We start from the raw sequence: 21668 nt of genomic DNA, 5'->3' as shown, positions 1-21668 counted from the left end.
ATATCTTCAGGTTAAACTGATCTTTTTAATTTCCGTAAAAGGGAAGGAGTTGCCGAGTTCGATGTCGAATTATTAGCTGGTACAAGCTACAGGTAGGTAGGAAAACCCTTTTAAGATCATGGTAATAATTTCAATCTAAAATAAATCATCAGCAATGAATGACATGTAGGATTATGATTATTTACATCCAAATTAGATGCTTTCTTTTAAAATAATTTGCTGTAAATGAATGCATCATATGAATACCTAATAAACAAGATGTGTTTGTGTAGCACTGATGCCCCCATATGGCAACACAGCAAATATTAAGCTTTTTTAAATGCAAATTTAATTAATAGTTACCAAAAATAAGGTATTCTCAACGGAAAACAATTGTGAAATTTGTGAAAATGTTAAAGGTTTTTTTTTATAAGTACAAAAATCTCTAAGGTCAAGGCAAAAATGTCAATGTAATTGGTATCAAAATGAAAGGTCTTGCCACATAGAATTCTTATATAGAGTATGAAAGCCCTAACCCTAACCGGTCAGAAGTTATGACCTAGGTTATTTATTAAAAAGAAGGTCAAACTCCAACGTCAAGGTCAAAGGGTCAATGTTCTTGGTATCCAATGAAGTAACTTCTCACAAGGATTAAATATGTTAAGTATGAAAGCACTAGCCATAATACTTAAAAAGTTATGGTCAATGTTTGCTTTTTTAAAGTAGGTCAATCTTAAAGGTCAAAGGGTCAAAATTCTCGGTATCCAATGAAGTAACTTCTCACAAAGATCAAGTATTTGAAGTATTTGAAGTATGAAAGTCCTATCCCCTACCGTTCAAAAGTTATAGCCAAGGTTAAAGTTTCTTCACAAGTACGGAAATCTACAAGTTCAAGGTCAAAGGATCAAGGCTGTTGGTATCAAATGAAAGGTCATTCAAAAAAGATTACATATGTGAAGTATAAATGTCTTGGCATCTACTGTTCAAAAGATATGGCCAAAGTAAAAGTTTATAATTTTCATGACAAATGGGTCAAACTGCAAAAAATTAATATAAATAATCAAGAGCTAATATCAGCCTTTCAGTGCTGAAACAATTGTTTAAAAAGGATGACTCAAAGATCTTTAAAATAAAAAGTCGGTGTGACATTCCACCTTAAAGGTTTATGAAGAGTTATCTGCAATTGATGAAAAGAAGAAAATTTATTATTTCTCAAAGTATCTTAACTTAATAAAGATATAGTTTATTCAAATATTTACAAAGATATTTGTTTGCAAATCAAATAACTTTTTTTACAATATCTTAAATAAAAACATGTGCAGCCCATAGAACTTCAATTAATGTAAAATTCAAGGTGCAATTAATTGGACAAAAATCAAAGTTTTGTACAATTCTCAGTGAAGCATTATTTGATACCATCTTCAAAATTTTATCAAGATTTAAACTATCAGACCATTCATTTATTAGGTACGTAAAATGGTCGCTATACATTATCACCTAAATGCTTCGGAATTCTCGCGGGGCTGCCCTTCAATACATGGTCATTAGATAAGAAATGAAATCTAGTAATTTGGACTTTATAATTAGTTTAATTAATTTTTTTTTCTATTTCAATCTATTTTACAACAAGTATTAAACAAACATCACTGCCCTAAGTGAAGAAATATAAATAAAGTAAGCACAATGTCATATATTTGTACTTTGGATCACATGAGAAAAAAAATTCACTCGAATTATCTAGTGTGAAATATCAGTTATACCAGACCCAGAAAAGTAGTAACTGCCGAATAGCGAGAAATGTAGGATTTGTAGATTTACGTATCCCTTGCTCTATTGCGTTAGGATATGCCTCGTGGGGGAAAAATCTTGAGTTTTGTGAGAAATTAAGTCTTATCGCTAAGCTGGATATTCCTGTGAAACAATACCAGATTTCTTATTAGTGGTTGTTGTATAGGTATAAGTTTCTAATTAGAATAAGAAAATAATTATTTCTATCTCACAACCTCAGTATAATAGTCATTCAATTACACTGGCGGATTAGTTTAGAGGTTAGTGCACCCCCCCCCCCCCCCACCCCGGTCCCCTTTTTCTGTCGAATATATACATATGATTTAATAATTCAATAATTTTTAATTTTAATAAAATGTAATTTACCAATCGAATAAATATTATCAAAAATATTTATTATATTTCTGTATGTTTTAACACTGACAAACTCTTAACTCTGATAAACAACAGCATCCCCCCCCCTTTTCCCCTTTCAAGATTCATGGATTCTCCACTGAAATCTGCGTCGCCGTGGGAAACAGTAATAAGAAAGTCTGCTTTCAAGTCGCTGATTAAGGAGATAATCATTGTGTTGCAGGTTTGAATCTATCTGAAGGACGTGGAGACCGGTCCTCCAATGAGACCGTATAAACCGGGGTCCCTTGTCGCTGGCATGAAAAAGATCCCTCACTGTGCAGGGGACCAGGGCCCCCTTTTCTTTACAATATAAGCATAAGATTTAATAATTCAATAATTTTAGTGTGGTTGTGGGCTCATTAATTCTGACAAACAACCGCTCCACCCCTCCCTGTCGCTGTTGGTGCTGGCACGAAAAAGGTCCTTCACTGTTCAGTGACCCAGAGTGTCGAGCAGCTTTCCAACGGCAATTGTTAGTGTTCCCATGAGTGAAAAATTGGAGCGAGGAACTTATTGCAGCATTTAAACACGTTTGGTTTTCGTTTCTTACAGGACCACATTTAACGATAGATGCCTGTCTCCAGTAGGTAATACCCCCCCCCCCACACGTGCATTCTCCATTCACAATACACAGTACCTAACTGCATTAACCGAAATACAAATAAATATATAAAAGGAAAATATATCAAGCACTATACCTCAACTCCTTTTATTTTTCATTAAAATCAATCCACGCTAGTCTATAATTTATCCATAATTTATATTGATAAATTGTTTATATTTACTGACATTTCCATTTTCCAGCATTCGGATTTATATATAATAACCCCATTGTAAATTACAGATGAAATAAGAAATAAATTACCAACCGAATATGTATTATATATTATTAAAGAATATTTATTTTATTTGTGTTTATTTTAATGCATGTGGAATATTCCATGTACGAGTGAATAGGTCTCTAGTGATGACGTATTACGCATCTTATGAACGATAACTCATTATATGAACGATAACTCATGTTCGACTTCTTTTACGTCATATCTTCTAGTCATTACCTAATTTAAAAACGATCGATTGTCTTAATCATTGAGAAGCTTAACTTGCATTTAATTATGATGTGTTTTTAAATTTTACTGCACTTTCAAGGAACGTACATGTATTCATCTATTTTTTTAATCCTTTTCCCGGAAAGGGACGTGTGTTTAATTTGGTCAATATTATACCTGCATGTTTTAATTCATGCACTTTTCTGATATTTAAATATAAAATAAAATTTATATAGATACTTAATAATAGTTTTTAACGATCTTACAAAGAATCCATTGCAGATGGACTTATGAGATTCCCTCTTTTTTGTTCATTTATCTCAAAATACTTAAATGTGGGAACAGCGGTACATGTATAGAAGCGGTACTACAAATGTTTTAGCGAGTAAGTCCCACCTTAAAAAATTAAGACCCATCGAATGAAAGGCTTCATATTTTGAGTCCGAAGTTTATTTGATATAATACAATACAGCCACGTAGCAGCGTTTTTGAAAGTGGGGGGGGGGGGAGTCTGAGAAAAAAACCTTACCTGAAAAGTTGACAAGCAAAAAAAAAAAAAGGGACACAGGAAAAGTTGCCCAAAGTTGACAGTCCTATTTCTTTGGGGGGGACTTACTTTCTCAATGCCAATTTTTACCAATTGCCGAATAAAACCTTAAGGAGTGGATCTCATCTTTTCAAAGAAGCGTTAACTGACCACTGGCACCCCAGTGTTACCAATTTAACACCACCAGCAAAAGTTGGTCTGGTAGAACCAGATGGTGTTTATTTATGACAAATCTTATGAGTGTGTCAGGGATGGGAGTGAAAGGATGTTTGATAAGAAGTAACTGACCCTTTGAATTTACTAGTGGGCTCTCAGATAATATACTTTCAGAATGGCAGACTTTAGGCCTATAATATATACCGGTATAGAACCATTATTTCCGAATATTTACAATCAACATACCCGACTTTAATTGCACATGTCTAGTTGCAACGTGTGTATGTCATGGTCCAAAGAGCTATTTATGTATTAAAAAGGGATGAATCCTCCTGAATAGACAAATTGTATATCTCTCTTTACAAGATAATTTGTGCAAACATCTAATTTATCCAAACAAATATCTATTCCGTCCGAACAAATAACTAATTTGTCCGAACAAATTTCTAATTCGTCCGAACGAATATTTTTTTCGTCCGAACAAATAACTAATTCGTCCGAACAAATATCTAATTCGTCCGAACGAATAACTTATTTGTCCGAACAAATTTCTAATTCGTCCGAACGAATTTCTAATTCATCCGAACAAATAACTAATTTGTCCGAACGAATTTCTAATTTGTCCGCAAATATCTTATTCTAAACAAACAACTAATTCGTCCGAACAAATTTCTAATTTGTCTGAACAAATATCTAATTTGTCCGAACAAATAACTTATTTGTCCGAACAAATAACTTATTTGTCCGAACAAATTTCCGAACGAATATCTAATTCGTCCGAACAAATAACTAATTCGTCCGAACGAATTTCTAATTTGTCCGAACAAATAAAAATATTTTTTTACCTGGCCCTCCAGCGGCGCCGTAGAAACTAAATGGTCAAAAGAATTCAATATAATGAATGGTCAATGGAAAAATATCTATACAGCTAAGATACTTAATATTTTTAATAAACAGATAGCAGAATTCAGTTTTAAACTTTTACACAACCAACTGAATTGTTATTATCATGTTAGTAAATGGATTAAAGAGGTGGCAAAAAACTTGTACAGTTTTGCGGACACAGTAGAATATATTAAACACTTAATTTTTGAATGTACAGACTAAAAATAAAAATTTCTGTGAAATTATATCTCACAGTATTGAATTTTAATATAACTTGGCACACACATATTGTTCTGTAAGATTTGATAATGAGTTTGCCGTTGTAACACAGCTATGATTTTTAATAATGTCATATAATTGTGGGACACAAAATATATAAATATAAAATATCGGTTTTTGCAAAACGAAATAGTAAATGCAAATGCAATGTTAATTTTTTTGAAATACTACTCCTCTTTGTATTTCAGTACACATGTAATAGCAAAGAGTGCAAAAAGTGTTAAATCTAATTACTATCTTTTAAAAAAGCTAGCTGACGAACTATAATTTTTATTTTTCTATATGCGTTGTAATTAAATTGATATTTTATCTATATATGTATTTAATATGAAATGTTTTTCAATGAAATATTTGTCTTTTTGTGAAAATGAAATATTAGTAATGATAAATAACCATGTTTTTCTCTATTGTGTAAACTTTTGTAAATTGAATATTGAAAAATATACCGATCCAGGGAGCTCCTGGCACCCCAGGTGAGGTATTAACCGAGGGCTTCTGAGGAAGTTTTGCCTCAAAATTTTTTGTATGTTATTGGAAATAAATGTTTAAAAAAAAAATCCGTTGCAAGGATTTCATGCAAAAATAATCTAAATGTTAAAAAAAAAATACAGTTTGGTGATCTTGAAAGCTGTAGCATATTTAATAACATAGAAAGGACGATTTATTTTTAAAGAAATGTAGATATCAATAAAATTAACAACAGGTATAAAGTGATCGGGAAAATGAGGTTGTACAAGTTTCTCTTTCGACCAGAGGATGTGTATTTGTCATCTGAAGTATTTTAAAAATAAATATTTGCGTTTTTGTTTACCTACATTTTTGTGTCACATTTGATAAATCGGTGCACTTGTCAAAATAAAGGACGTTACTTAAATTTTTTCTTGATAAAGTCATTTAAATTTTTTGTTCAATTATGTCTTCATTTTTTTTTTAAAACTGCATTGACAAAAAAACAGTCACCAACCATATATCACTTCATAAATAAATGTTCATTATTATGAATTTCTAATAGAATTTTAACAAAAAATTCATCATCATAGTAATGTTTTTAACAATTTTAAGTTTATAATTTCATGAAACTTATTAAGTCTTTGAAATTAAATTGCAGGCATAAGAAAATTTATTTAGTGACTTTCAGCCGTTCCTTTTAAACAAATGAATAAGCTTGAATACGAAATGTCATATTTATGATAAAACTGAGCATGTTAAAAACAGGTGTAAAAACCTGTATTGTAAATATACAATGCACTTTAATGTAACGGTTTATTAAGAAGCATTTTATTATAATTATGAATGTTGAATGATGAATCGACTTTGAATGAAAAATCATCAATCAGACGGGATATAGAATGTTGACACAGACATTTGTGTTTCATGTTTTACACTCTTTTCTAGGACATATTTTCCTCATTACACAAGGTTTTTCAAATTAAGGTTAAAACAAAGGTTATCATAAGGTAAATCATGGTTCTCTTGAGAAAGCAAGAAAATTTTTGGAGTTGCTCTTTTAATATGCAACAAAGAAACAGTTGTAGGAGTCATAAAAATTATACTAGGTAAATGAAGAATTCATCATTATACACAAGGATTTGTTCTGAGAAATTTTGGTTGACTGAAATTTATCAGATAGAAATGAGATGTGTGTATATATAGACCTATATCTAATACTACAAACTCTTGGCTGTGAAATTACATAACTGGTAAGAAATATTTTAATAAAACCGTGTTTGTCAGTGAGTTTTCTTCTCTCATTTTCGGGAAAGTAATGTTAAGCTTGCAAGCAAAATTAATTTTTCTGCGAAAAACAGGTTGTTCTAAATAAGGAGTCGCGTGCGTTCTAGAGTATGATTTTGAAGCGTGTTCGTGGTGAGGAATTTGTTCAACTTTTATGCCTAGGTCTCATTTAATCATGCATTTTTTTTCAGCCAACTATCCGCTTGAATATGACCAAGGTATATCAATCTTCCATACTATGTATACCAAACAAGTACATATTGAAATGATCAAAGTTTTAATGAATTATAACATGAAAAAAAAAATCACAATATGATAATACAAGACAGTGTTGATGATTGTCAATAGTTGCATTCAAGTACATGTATATATAGTGATTTATAATTTACTCTGCAAGTAATACAAGGGAGTTTAAGCAAACCTGAACACCTCTGAATGTTGTAACAATATAAAAAGATATAACATAGATATACCTGCACTGAGTATTTCAATTAATGAAAATTTATACTGAGAGACAGTTGTAAAGACACCACTTTTTTGAACAGTATACATGCATATATTTTTTTCCTTATTAAACATACAAAAACTCTTAAAGAAAATTTGTTGCTATAAATATATTATAACTATTTCAGCTGAAAGACAGTTTTTAGAAGTGTATGATAGAAAATTAGCAATATATCAGTTTGTTAACCATAGATCCTTAAAGGACAAAAGTTCTCACTTGTTGTTTAAAACGAAGGGGAAAAAATACAAAAAAATGAAAATAGAAAAAATGGGAATGTAAAACAGACAGAATTAAGTGTGATTTGGTGATCTTAAACTCTTTTTGTTCTGTATTCATTTATAGCTCAAAGTCGACAATGTCATCGTTCAATTTTTTTTCTTTAAAAATAGACAGCCTCTATGTCTTGGTATGGACCACCTTCTGGTACCTGTCGCTCGTTAGAAAAATTGGATTCAAAGGAAAGATCAACAGAGTTGGAATTTCTTGTGGACTTTGGCCATGGAGATGAATTTGGCCAATTCCCTTCTTTCCCGTCTTTTGGAAAGTATTGTCCAGTTTCTGATACTTTTGATTTTGTGAAAACCGAGTCGTCGGGCTCGGGAAATGGATCTTTAAGAGTTGCCGGAGATATTCTAGAGACAATGGCCTGTGTTTTGAACTCATAACTATCATCACACTGTTGGTTATCAAAGAATTCTCCCATGTCCGTACATTCTGAGACAGACTCAACATAAGCACCATTAAAGCTACAAAGGCTTTCCCTGCTATTGTAACTTGCATTTAAAGCTTCTTCAAAACCGCGATCCGTATTTTCGTCGAATCTTGGTGAAGCAGATATACCCGTAGTCTCTAGTGAAGTTAAAAAGTGATTATTAAAAAATGCATATTCCACCGATTTCTCCCTATCAAACAAATTCGGGACACTGTCAGGTAAATCAGGATTTATCCAAGGCAAACGGGATTTATGGTGTATACCAGGGTTTTGGATTTGTCTTACATTTTTGGTGTTATTTGTTAAATATGAATAAGGTTTAGAAGATAAAAGTTCGCTTGTTGTAAATCCATCAAGCTCTGCATCAGAACTTTCACGTGTAATTGTTGCAAGTGACTTTGATTGTTTATGAATATTGAAGTTGCACTCAAAATGTTCTTCTGCACAGTTTGCCATACATCCGGAATCGTTCTCGTCCGATAATTGCTCTTTATCTTTCTGATGTGGATAAAACTGTTCTTGTCGTGTCAATGGTCTCCGTAATTTCTCGCCTTCGTAAAATACCTGTGGTCTTTCAATGAAAGTCACTGAGTGAATTTCAACAGGCTTATTCTGTATTTCTTCAGAGTCCATTGAAATATTCTGCAAAACGTTGTCGATGTCGCTTTCACAGTATTGGCCAGCCACTCCCTCGCTTTCGCTTCTCTCACTTGATTGTCGCGGAACCAAACGACCCCTCCCTTGGGTTTGGTGTGCAGAAGGTAAGGTAATATTAGAGGATTTAAAAATTGTTCCACTTGCTGATCTTGAATGACCATAGATGTAGACATTTCCACTTGAGGACCGTGAGTGCGTTTGATAGAGACTTGACGAACTTCCAGAATTACTTCGCAGTCCCATTTTAGGTGGCTTCTTTCTGGGAATACTACCAAATGAACCAGAGTAGACGCCTGTGGATTCTTCGTACAATCGAGGAAAGGAATTCGAACCGTATCTTTCAAGGTATATCCGTCCGTCAGTGATTGTAGTGGGGTTACTGTACGATTCAGGATGTCCCTTACATGGAATTCTGGGTAAGCTATCAGTATTTAAACAGTCTGGGTGATAATCACTAGACATGTAATACATAGAATTACTTGATTCAGATTTTTGGACTTTAACCATTTCGTTTTGTGTCTCGGTATTCATACGCTTTGGTGATGCACTCTTAAGCGTGTCATTAATAAATATAGATGGAAGATGTTTCTTTCTAGCTTGGTCGTTTCGTGAGCCCGAGGACCCAGATCTGACAAACTGACTCATATCTCTTGAATCCATTGACCCGCCATTACTATGTACATCAACGTTGACTTTGCTTGAATTACTAGCTCTAACTTTGCTTTGAATGTTAAACTCCGTTGAGGACTCTCCTGGGCGCCCCCTAGTGGACGAATTTCGGCTTGTTCTTTCAGATGGCGATAGATTGTTAGGAATGTGAACTTTGCGTGGCAATGTTTGAACATCTTTGATTTTTCTTGTAAAAGACTGCAATGTGCATGAGTCGGGATCTGAAATTCAAATTATATGTATTGATAAAATTACAAGTGACCTCGTTTAATCATTATTCAATTAAACACAAGAGCGATATTGACATTGTTATATAAAAAAGATTACAACACACCATGAAATGTAAAGATAAATAACATGAGATTAATTAGTCAAAACAGGACCTTTTATTTATTTTATATCCCCAGCAGATAGGAATGATGTTTGTGGGCAAATACTACAACAGCTGAGCAGATTGGTTATGTAAATTAATCATAAAGCAGCGCAAAGCAAACTACATATACTAACTAAGGGATCAACTTCTCTCAGTGTCCCATCACAATCAATAAATTAGCTTACCCATTCAACCATATTTCTGATAGCAGTTATGTAAAAGACACTTAATATAAATTAATGACTGGACATTGATGTAGAAGTAGAACATAAAGTAGTCGCTCTGTTGATTGAGAAAAAGCTTAGGATTACCAGTATTTGCAGTGTCTGGTCGGAAAAAGTAATTAGTTACTGCACAAGATAATACAGGGACCTGATTTCGTTATTTCATGATTCCTGAGTAATAGATTTGTAGTGATGCATTTGTTATCAGAGACTGAATACAACTCACTTTCTTCGTTGTCATGGTTACGACGTAAGATATGCACTTTGAAGACGTAAGTAATTGCGTGTTTATACCGTCTGCTCCCAAACCACAGGAAGTGGGGTAGCACCAGAGCCTCGATCAGAGATAACCACGTGACCAAGTCTTCTGATAATCCCCTATCTGTTCCGATGCTCATATATAGAAATTCAATGACCTACAGAGAGAAATACACATGTATATACATCAGTATGATAACAAAACTATGTCAAATTTATGTAAATAGTTTGAAAAAATTGTTTGCACAAAGTTCTGAAACATTAAGGAAGCATTTTAATTCAATTTTGCTTTTGATAATGCAACACAACAAAGGTGAATTCCGTCGAGATGTCACACTGATGATGCTATTACGGGATAAGGTCCAATGTCAATAAGCTGTTCAGGGCAACACCTTGATGTTAATGTATGATAGCAGCTAGCATGATATAACGAAATCCAAATATAGCAAAAAAAAATTACAATTGATGAATATTGTCATTTATTGGAATTAAGCTTTCGTTCCATCATCTTAATTTTTTTCTTAAGTACTATAACATTTCCAGAAAATTTTAAAATTTTATCTACTTGGGATTTTTTGGTTACTTGAGAATCTACTGCTCATAAACAAAACATATGGTGATGATTTTCAACATCCTTATTTTTTTTTATCCATATTGCTTTCTAACACCCATTGATTTTGCCCTTATCCACGCTCTCTTAATCGCTTTATGCTATCTGAAACGACATTTGAAATCCTTTGTAGGAATAATACAATTATTAGAGAATATTATACAAATGAATCTAATGGTAGGGGTAAATTTCCTCCCAAAGCCACGCGACTCCCAAAAGAGGTCTGTCTAATTCCGGTCAAAGACTTCGATAGAGTAGAGCCTAATGGCTGGGGAATGTCATTACCCTTTGTAATATCCACAAAATTTGTATCACGACGATAATTGTCACTGATTTTCGGTGGCTTTGACATTAATATCATTATTCGAGAAACACTAGGAGTTAGTTCTGGTGGCCTGGGGATATAGAATGAGGAATAATCATCGAAATATGAATCTCCAATTGCAAATTTATAATTTCTGCTAGGGCATCTTGTGGGGATTTTTTAATTTTACATAGGACGGAAAATACTCCGCAGAGCTGTAATCGGTCCTAAATTCTGAGTGTAACATCTATTTAATTTTATATATTCCAGTAAATGTGGGTGGACTTAGAATGTCCAGTCTAAAAGACAGGACAAGGCATAGATCAAGGGGGATTATGCTTATTTTCTATGCAGATATGTGCATACATTATTAGGTATACTTACAACACATGGTATATGATTAACAATGAGACTAAAACAAGTCACAATCGTCACCAGACGACAGAGATCGGCAGCAAAGTTCAGCTGTCCGTAACGCTCGTGAACCGTGTAATTTTCAGCTAAACCATCATTTTTCCTCGGTAAGTAAAATCTCCCTGCTCCGTATTTGATAAATGCAATCTTCTTTGCATAGTGAATGAGAGCAATAGAATCGAATGAACACACGAGGGAGATACAAGCCATGGTTAAAATGAACACTATCATAAATATAAGGAAACCCAAGCCCAGGTCTGAAAGCAAAAAGAAACAGTCATTTTTGGTTTTAAAATTATCAGGAACCGCTCCAATAACAGGCAACAGTCCGACAACTGCGGCCACGCCCCAGAAAATAGGAACAATAATCTTCACAGTAGTTGTGGTACTGATTTTGATCCGTTTTGTTGAAGTTCTGAGTATTTTTGACCAATGGAAAGATAAAAGTGCCAGATTTGACACCTGGACCATTCGTGTGGTCAATGCAGTCCACACAAAGAAATTACACAAGCTTTCGTTCCATTCCGTGTTGGTAATATTCAACAGCGCGGGAATAAAAGGGATCACCAAGGCGTTAAGCACCATACAGACGAGAATGGAAATGAAAACAACATCGGTCCCATGAAAATGACGGCGATAGTGACACAAAATAGTAACTGAAAATAAATCTGTAAGAACCGCCACAGGTGTGAGTACGATCCATGGCAGCGGACCCGTAGACATATTCCGGGTCAAAAACGCACAGTCCTCACGCGGTAATGGCTTCTAGATCGATCCCGAAGCCATGAACCTCTGATGGAATTAAAGTGTCCGCTAATCGCTGAATAAGTTTCCGTAGAGAGCCCGTAAAGTTAGGGTCTGGTACAAGATAATTAAGCATGCTGCTAATTGTTCATTGGATCCGGGTGTTGTGCTGCTAAGCTGCTTCATCCTTTGGGCCAAGCCATGGGTTCACAGAGTTGTCTTCTTCTGAAAGTAAATAATTAGGTCTTGATTACATGAATGAATACCATGCAATATCGGCAGTATTGATTGATCACGAGAAAAGAATAGCCTCTCCAAAACTTGTTAAGAGTAAAATAAATTGCAGAAATTTACTACAATGAAGGCGTCTCTTCCTCCTTTCTTTTTCATTCTACATATTCTATCGCAACGGAAATAGTGCAACATCCCCCCTTACTTCATTTCTTATACATCTTTGAGACTCTTGTAACGACTCTTTTAAAAAGAAAACGAAAATCGTACAATAGATGTTTTCTACATTGCTTCAGGATCAAGACCTGATCTTATCACACTTCAAGATGGCTGTCTGATTTTTATCTCAACAAGAAGGGCTGTTGCTTTCACACGTTGTTTGCTTATATTACAAGGCATGTAGATATATGGTAAAAAGCTACAAAATGTGAGCCTTAATTGTAAGACATTGGTTCTGATTTAAACAGTTATGTAAAGGCTTGCTGAGGGTTTGAACAGAATCATAAAATGAATGTCCTTGTAAAACGAAATATGCAACCGCACGTCGATCGTACATGTACATGTATATCCTCAAGGTGTACTACTTAACTTATCAAACTAATTGAGGTATATGTATTTCAAAATAAATATAAACTTGTGTAAAATATTTTATTACATGTACATTAAATAGATACAAAAACAAACAAACAAATAACCCAAAACTAAATGTAACTAAAGCCTTTGTGCCATATATGTACATACATGTATCTATCTGTCCATTGTAATTAAAATAAAAATACAATGCTGAAGAACGATTTAAAAAAACACTATAATTCTTTATTATTTTAAATGAAAGACTTCGTTAAAAAATCAAAGTCTATAAAAGAGAAATGCATTGATTTTGAAGCTGATTTCACTGCTTGTAAAGTGCCACGGAACACTTGACAGCTCCATTGGGCGTGTCGAATGGGTTTTCTCTTCCTCCGACAAATCGATCTATTTGTCCTCGAAAGAAAAACTGATAGACAGTGGGCTCGGTATGTAGGATAATCATTATCACATTGTTTTACTCCCACCATTCTTCCCCGACAATATCCAATTACCCTGTCAGATAACTCACTTCCGGTCCAATTATTCGCGGACATGTTTAGAAATATGTAAACACTGGACAGGACAGTGCGTCAGTAGAAATGGAAACTGTCTCAATAAACCAAGTCAAAGGCAGAGTTTGGAGTTATTGCATGTTACAAAAAAAACCCTTAGACTTTATTTTTATTGGCAAAATAGTTAAAAGTTGAGGCTGGATTTCAATTGAATGATATAAAGATTTTATTTTTAAAAATCATGTCAAAAATGCTCCAACTTGTTTTGATTTCGTTTCTTCTTTTTGACGATTGAATAGCTCAAGTTGTTATGTCCTTCCTTTGCAGCAACTGCAGATGAACAAAACGTTGGACGAAGATTTCTGGCGCTTTAGTATTCAAATACGGTTTTCATTTGCTCTCTCGCTAACAAGGCAATAGAACTGATAAATTCATTAGCATTTTGATTTATTTAGTTGTTATAGATGGGTCATTTATTTTCCCGCCCTTTCGATTATGGTGTGATTGCTTCTATATCAGGGTTTTCTCAGTCGACAGTGCGCACTGACAGTTCCCGGATTACAGTGATAAATCTGTTTCACCTCCAGAGAATCCCAGCTTCTGTCTACTCTAATGCAGACGTGACTCTTCTAACTTACTTAGAGAAAGAGAGAAACTCGGTGCCATCCAAGTAATTGGATGATGTTATTTAGAGAAAAGCATACTGACAAATTTGCAGGGGGCTTACATTAAATTCTCCCTGAATATTGTACAGAATGCAGTTTATTGAGCAGTAGGGTACTTGATAAAACAATCTGAAACCACATACATGTGAAAATCTGTTGATGCAAATTCGAAGTTGCAAGCTGTGATCATATGATCAGATGCTCATGAAACTACACTGGAATAGATTTTCTGTAAAATACCTAAAGTTCTATTATAATGTGCAATATATATACATGTATAGCTGTTTAATGCCAAAAAGAAGTCAAGGTTATAACTATATGAGAAAAAAAAAACCCTCTATATTCAAACGACCTAAAGATGCTTCAAAAATGATTGTCTTAAGCAGCACAAGATCACAAGAGATGTGATAGATTTAGCCAGACACTATTTGATTAAGGATACCAACAAAAATTTCAAAAATGTTTTCACAGTAAACTTTTGGGACGTAAAACACCCAAATGCCCTATCTACTAATAAGGTTTGATGGTCGTAGTAAGTCTCAGCTTGCAGGATAGATTACTAAATTCTTAGTCATAAATATGCATCAAATGACAAAGTTTGACGTGTGAAGGACATAGATCTAATGTGAACATCAATAGTTTAGAGATAAAAAGACAGGCAGATGGTCGGGTAGACTATATAATATGGCCTGACAAAAAGACATCGTACACGTAATGGGAGTATGTGACTGTGTACAGTTCATATAATCGACGAGTCAAAAATGAAACGATTATTAAATTTTAATTGTTTAGGAAAATTATTACAATTGAAGCTAATTTTTTACGCTTTTATATAATGAAAGAGAATATCAATAAGATTCTGTCTACTCAAAAAAAAGGGGGGACAACTATTAACCATGCAACCAAATCTCGATGATTGTAATCGTATGAAATAATCTCTACCAAAATATGTTCAACCTTTTGAATGGCGCGTTATGTTTACCTGAAGTATCAACATTACAATTTATGATTGATAAGTCTGGTGTGTGCTTAATTCATTATTTACAGATGTATTGTATGAGGAGGAAGTCACGCCAAACTATAGGTGTGTTTCGTTCATTTACGTTATTGAAAAACAAAACCTGGTTACAACACTGAAGCTGCATAATAGGAACGGAAATTATTATAAATTATATTTCCTCGACATAATGACATAGGATTTCACTTTTAAGCATTCTTAACAAAACCAGCTGCAGATAAGCCTATCAGAATTCAGTCTCTACGTAATCGTGCATGTGGATGCAGGCTTGTAGCTCACCTGTACAGTCAGGGATATTATCATATGATACTTTTTTAAATAATATAATATGCAATATAGGTGAATCTACATGGAATAAAAGATCCTTTCCTGGATGTATACCCAAGTCTTCAGTACAATTGCCATCCATGATATTGATATTTTTGGTAATTAATTAGCAGGATATACGTGTATAGATAGAGTAAATAACCATACAATCAAAGTATGATAACAAAAGTATTGCTCTAGACAGGAAATTACATTTAACATAAATAATGGATACCAAAAGTTATTGAAGTGTAAAAAAGAAATATTTCATACCAGCTATATCGATAATATTCTGCAGTATGCCCGTTTTATGGACTGAGTTAGGGGAAACAGGACGTAAACAGGCAATATACTGGATTTTCAATTTCATAGTCATGAACAGTAGCTTAATAAAAACTGTCAAGCGATGTAATTTTGTTCACGAAACTGGAGTAGAAAATCGAAGCATGTTGATCGATTTGTTAATTTCTTCCAATAAAAACGAGTCTTATTTTTTTTTTCATTCGAAGATTTCATTTTTGTTCCCTTGTTTGTTTTCATTTTTATAATTTATTTATTTATTTTTGTTTGGGTTTGATTTCTTTTTTCCGGCAGTATCGCAAACTTGCCGATAATACCTTGTATAATAGATATAACTACATTTTTCACCATTATTTCCTCGATTTTCTTTGGATTAATGTGATTTTGCAAAAAAAAATTATTATATGAAATTTAAAAAATTTAAAATTTCTTAAAATCATTACTCATTTTCTTTTTTAGAGAGGAGTGAAGTTTTGGGGTTCGGGTCGAAAATATGAGTTTTCAGATTTTTGTGAGTTTGTATGAACACAATCATTAGCAGTTATTGGTTCTAAACTAGGTTGAAATATTTCTCTTGTCCATTTCCCAATGTATTAATCCCCAACCTTAAATCAAAGTACACGTATGTTTCAACTGGTCTATACTTAAGTAAACCCATGTTAAACAAAACAACATTACGGACCGACAGACTACAGACAAAATGCAATCAGAACTTTCAGCTCAGGTCCGTCAAAAAAAGGGGGAGGGACAAGTAAGAAATATGATTTTCTTTTCGAGTCTTGTTAACAAAATCGTGCGCGAGAGATTTGTAAATGTAACAACTTACATTGTGACAAACATCAACAGAAATAATTCTCTGTTATATAGATATCCTATAACGAACGAAATATTGCGGGTTTACAAGCATTTAACACCATTAATGTACGGTCTACATGTTTTATTAGCTTAAATACGTGCGAGGGACGAAATTAATTTGAATAAAAAACTAAAGGAAAAGCCTCGGGGACACTTATAGATATTTCACAAGCAGATGTGACCATGATTCAGCACAGGATAAAAACTTGATAAATAAGCTTCCTTTTAATATTTTAATGATTCATGTTTTGCGATTTATAAAAAATAATTGATTATTGTCATAAAATAAACCATATATACCTTTACACTATTGATTGCATTCTTCTTTTTTTTTAAACAAGGCAAAAATGAAATGCCGGTATGCAATACACATATTATAGGTAAGAAGGTGAATTGTAGCTACTTTGGCTATGTCATTGAACCACTTGATGGACTTTAACGGACAAACCAACATGAATTATTTAATCCTAATCGATACATAACAATGAATATGTAAAGCTTTTACGGGATTATCATTGCTACAAGTGGCGTGTTTGTTATATATTTACCTAATGTCAGAGCATGTTCATCCATAGATAATAGCCTTATATCTAACAACAGTGGATGGGAGTAAATCGTGTTACCTTAGAAATCAATGATCACAACAGGTGAATCCCAGGTAAATTCAAGTTGCCATGGAAATTTGATCAAATTTTTTTCTACAATCAGAAAATTATATTTCGTGCAGGAAATATTTAGTGTTGGCATGAGCGTATCAAAATGATCCTTTCGATTCAATAGGAACAAAATCATAACAATACATGAACAAAGAATAAGGAAACGAGAGAGAGAGAGAGAGAGAGAGAGAGAGAGAGAGAGAGAGAGAGAGAGAGAGAGAGAGAGAGATAGTACCTGTCTGAGTTGTGATTATGAACATCCTTGAATTTACTTATTATACAAAGTTCTATCATTTCTTTGTTACTGAAGTCCCCCGTCCTAGGAGCAGGTGTCTTCTAACGTATCGTCAAACACTGGATAACTCACAATGGCTTATTCAGTTTTATCGCAATAATACTCGCTTTTGTACGATCAAAATCAAAGATTATCCAAGCATTTCGACACCGTGCCCTGGGAACGGGTCACTTCTGTTCTCCTATGTGGGCGAGTGAGGTCTTAATTAGCTTACCTGTGTAAGGTAACACATGGACCCAGCCATAGTTCAGGGTGTTGTTCTCTCTCTCTCTACAGAGATGCGCATGTCATTTTTTCTTCGACATCGATTTCTGACAAACACTGCAACACGTGTTTAACAATGAAAACGGAACATACGTTTTCTTCTCTGAAAGGGTTATCGATGAAGAAAAAAATCTCCTTGAACAAAATAAAGATTCCAATTACTGCACTTTGTCAAACTAAATTTATTGATCCTTCGTCACACTTGATCTGATGGGAGAACGCAATCCATCAACAAAATTAAAGGGATAATATAAATATTCATTAAATTCTGGATTTAAATCAAGGATTTGGCGAGTCCTTTGTGGCTTAAAAACACTGTACCTAAAGAAAAAAAACTACCAAAAACAAATTGATTTTGTGTGTATACTCGTACTTTTATTCCTCATTATTTCGTGTTCAATCGGATAATTTGAAAACTTTCGGTATATAGATGAAGAAATGCGATAAAAAAGCGGGACGTGGTTTTTTCTCTATTATTAACCGACAAGCAACCATTAGGCATTGTTGTACACATAGTTTAAAAGAAATGTGCAATAGAATATCAGAGCAAAACGTAAAAGCAATTTAATTTTATGATATTTGATCCTGATAATCAAATCTAATGACGGTCCCTCGCCCAAGCCGACAAGTCTTGTATGTTGACTTTTAACTACTGTATTAAACTTTCAATGTTTTTTTTTTTTTAATTGCGCATGCATTCCATGATGCGTATTAATAACTGTTATCGTTAGGAAAACAATTTAAGTACAGAAGACTGTATGCAACCACTTTAACAATTAAACAACTACTATCCTGAGATATTCAAGAGTGAAGGCGTGTATCGAAAAAAAAGTTTCTCAGACGGAGGAATCCATCTTTGAAAGCTGTCTTTTCGGAATGCCATTCCAAGTTTTTTCTGTTTAGCAAAACATACACACCTATTCGCAAAAAACACACAATCCAAAATATAAAACACAAACTTTAAAGTCATGAAAATGATGTCATTCAAAGAATATACTTTTTTCTCGTAGAAAGATCTATTCTTTAGTTAAATGAAAGTATTAACAACTTAAGGATATCAGCCAAGAAGGATAACTCCAAAAATTAATATTTAATTCAAAAAGCGTCAATTTAAGGCTTGAAAATGAAATCTTTGCATGCAACAATTTTTATTTTATTCATCTTTATATTACTCAAGGTTTATTGAAGTCTTAGAAAAGGTTTTATAAAAAGTTGACATTTGTACCTCATACAAGGAAAAAAATAAATGCATTTTTAGAGAAGTAAGATTTTCTTGAATCGAGCCTTAGATACCAATACTTATCAGTATACACTCAAATAAAGTTACTCGAGTTTGAATACTTAGTATTCTTGTTTTCGTATCACGGTATTTTTTTTCTCTTATATGCCCACGTTCTTTGGTGACCTGGATGCGTTTCTACAATGCCCATGGGCTACAAAGCTCACCCACGGCACTATTGCGCTCCTGTTCTTTTCTCCTCTAAATTCCTACATGTATGTAAATGTTCTCATATTGCAGTCTCACCCTACTCTCAGGTGCCATGATTTGAATTACACGTATGTGAGGATGCTTAAATAAATGCATTATTGTTCATACATGTAGGATGATTTTTACTAAACATTTTCAAGTAAAACTTTTTCATTACTTCAACTTATCCAAGGGGTCATGGTTTGAGCAAAGTTGTATCTACACTGAAGATGCTTCTTTATAAAGCATTATCCATGGCTGTTCTTGAGATAAAGGTAGTGTAGATTGGCTTTCATCAAATAATTACTTCCTAGAGGTAGGGTGGGGTCACAATAGTGAATCAAAGTTTTACATAGGATTTTACTGAAAAAGTTGTTCAAGTTCATTTTCCCAAGAACAGCAAAGCAATGAGAAATCATTTTTTTTTAAAATATGAAAGCATCCTCAGTTGAAGCGAGTTCAAATTTGTCGAAATCTTGATAAAAACGAACAAACTATTGTAATATTGACACAGTTAGTATTTATTTAACATCATGTTGAATTTGTCCCCATGTTCCCCCTTTTAATGATGTTTCCTCCACTTCAGGTAACAGACTATTTTCTCTGACACAGACTCACACACTGACAATGACATACATGTATATTAAATCTCTCTCAAAGCTCTATCGACTGGAAACTTATGCAGCAATTGTTCAATTTTGAGCATTAAATTCAAATTTTTATAATGTGATTACTAATGGAATTTTAACAAACTGCAATGGATCTTCTTGAGGTATACAGAGCATAAGTGATTCATTAAGTTACTTAAAACAGTTGAGCCTAGTTAATCCAGATGCCTGTTTCCCAAGGAAATTTCCCAGTTTAATAAAAATATCCACATAACTGAAATAGTCTTTTATTATACACAGTAATAATTATTAATACTGTTCCTAGAAGAATTCATTCCTAAATTTTGGATCAATGGTGTCTGGATTAACATGACTCCACTGTACTACAATGTAAAAGTATGTGGTCAATTTTCCAAAGCTAGATATGAAAAACGTTATACATGTACACTGTAGCATTGGAATTGAGATGTATTATAAACTTAAGATCAAAAATGCACATCACTGCATGTGCTTTTTTTAATATTTACAGCTTGTATATGATAATAATAATAAAGATTTATTTACAAAATAATAAAAGAAATCCATCTTAATGAAGATGGTTCTGAACACTAACTTTTGTGAAATTGTGAGGTAAATAACAATATATTACAAATACAAATTAAATATGGATCACTGTTTGACAGTGGAAAGAACACTCATGTTAGAACTTCACACCCTAACATGAGTTTATAATAAATTTGGCACCATCACAAAAATTAATGTGTCAGAGAGAACAGTATAACATTACAAAAGACACATTGGTACAAAATCAAAATAAGTTATTTCTTAAATAATTAAAGCACCTTTTTTTCTTATGGAAAAATCCACATTGGAAAAATTTGTGAACAATTTTAATAAAACATGCACAAAAAGCATAATTTCATTAAACTTATTTTGAGTTGACCATCAAATCACATGTTGTAGAATTCTAAAACATAAGTTTTATCACCTTCAACAGCAAAATGTAATATCACAATTGATTTTGAAGCTTCAAATAAGTCTAAACTACCATATTTCTATTCACAAACAGAGTACATTTTCTTTAGGACTTAAGTACAGTGTACTTCTAAATATCTAGAAATATGTTCTTCTTATTTGAAACTCCAAATGTATTTCAACATACACATTAATACATGTATACTGACAAAAAGTAACATGTTGTAAAGCAACTCCAGAAAAAATGCATGGATTGCCTATTTCTTTTTCTTATAATCAGGCATCAATCAAAAAGTTCAGGTATTACAATGAGGTTGACAACAATTTTCTCATTATCCAATTCTTCTGCATTTCTGTTTCTCACTTGAAAATTATAATTAAATCCTTGTTTGTGGTACTTGCACCAATACATTTCTCCAAATGAATGTTCTTGTGACGTAGATCTTGTGAAATACCAAATTTCAAGCAATGATATTTCCAGATTGTTTATCACTGACAGATTTATAAAACAGATATCATTTAAAGTTGAGTATTAACTGTCAAATGTAAACAAATCTAAATATGAAAGACAGGTAGGATTTGTCTGCTTTACATCTATCTTCTCGTTCTCCATATCATTTTCCCGATCTATCATCTCGTCTTCATATCATTTTCCCGATCTA

General features: G+C 33.2%; 1 protein-coding gene across 3 annotated transcripts; it reads right to left on the bottom strand.

The window, feature by feature from the left end:
• Window positions 1-7094: 7094 nt before the first annotated feature.
• Window positions 7095-18066, bottom strand: LOC134228670 (uncharacterized). 3 transcript variants are annotated; one of them, XM_062710352.1, is made up of 5 exons: window positions 17632-18066; window positions 17289-17438; window positions 11510-12508; window positions 10180-10369; window positions 7095-9577 (listed from the first exon to the last, which is right to left on the bottom strand). In XM_062710352.1, exons 3-5 carry the CDS (start codon window positions 12260-12262, stop codon window positions 7698-7700), a joined length of 2823 nt encoding a protein of 940 aa, XP_062566336.1. In that variant the 5' UTR covers window positions 12263-12508; window positions 17289-17438; window positions 17632-18066; the 3' UTR covers window positions 7095-7697. The 3 variants fall into 3 exon arrangements, with proteins under 3 accessions (XP_062566336.1, XP_062566334.1, XP_062566335.1); XM_062710350.1 differs by having other exon boundaries at window positions 17364-17438; XM_062710351.1 differs by having other exon boundaries at window positions 17364-17438; window positions 17906-18066.
• Window positions 18067-21668: the final 3602 nt, after the last annotated feature.

This window comes from Saccostrea cucullata, unplaced genomic scaffold (genome assembly GCF_032062105.1).
Source record: "Saccostrea cucullata isolate Sc308-1 unplaced genomic scaffold, CSIRO_AGI_Scuc_v1 ctg131, whole genome shotgun sequence".
Taxonomy (NCBI): domain Eukaryota; kingdom Metazoa; phylum Mollusca; class Bivalvia; order Ostreida; family Ostreidae; genus Saccostrea; species Saccostrea cuccullata.
This window is presented reverse-complemented; position numbering and strand designations above follow the sequence as displayed.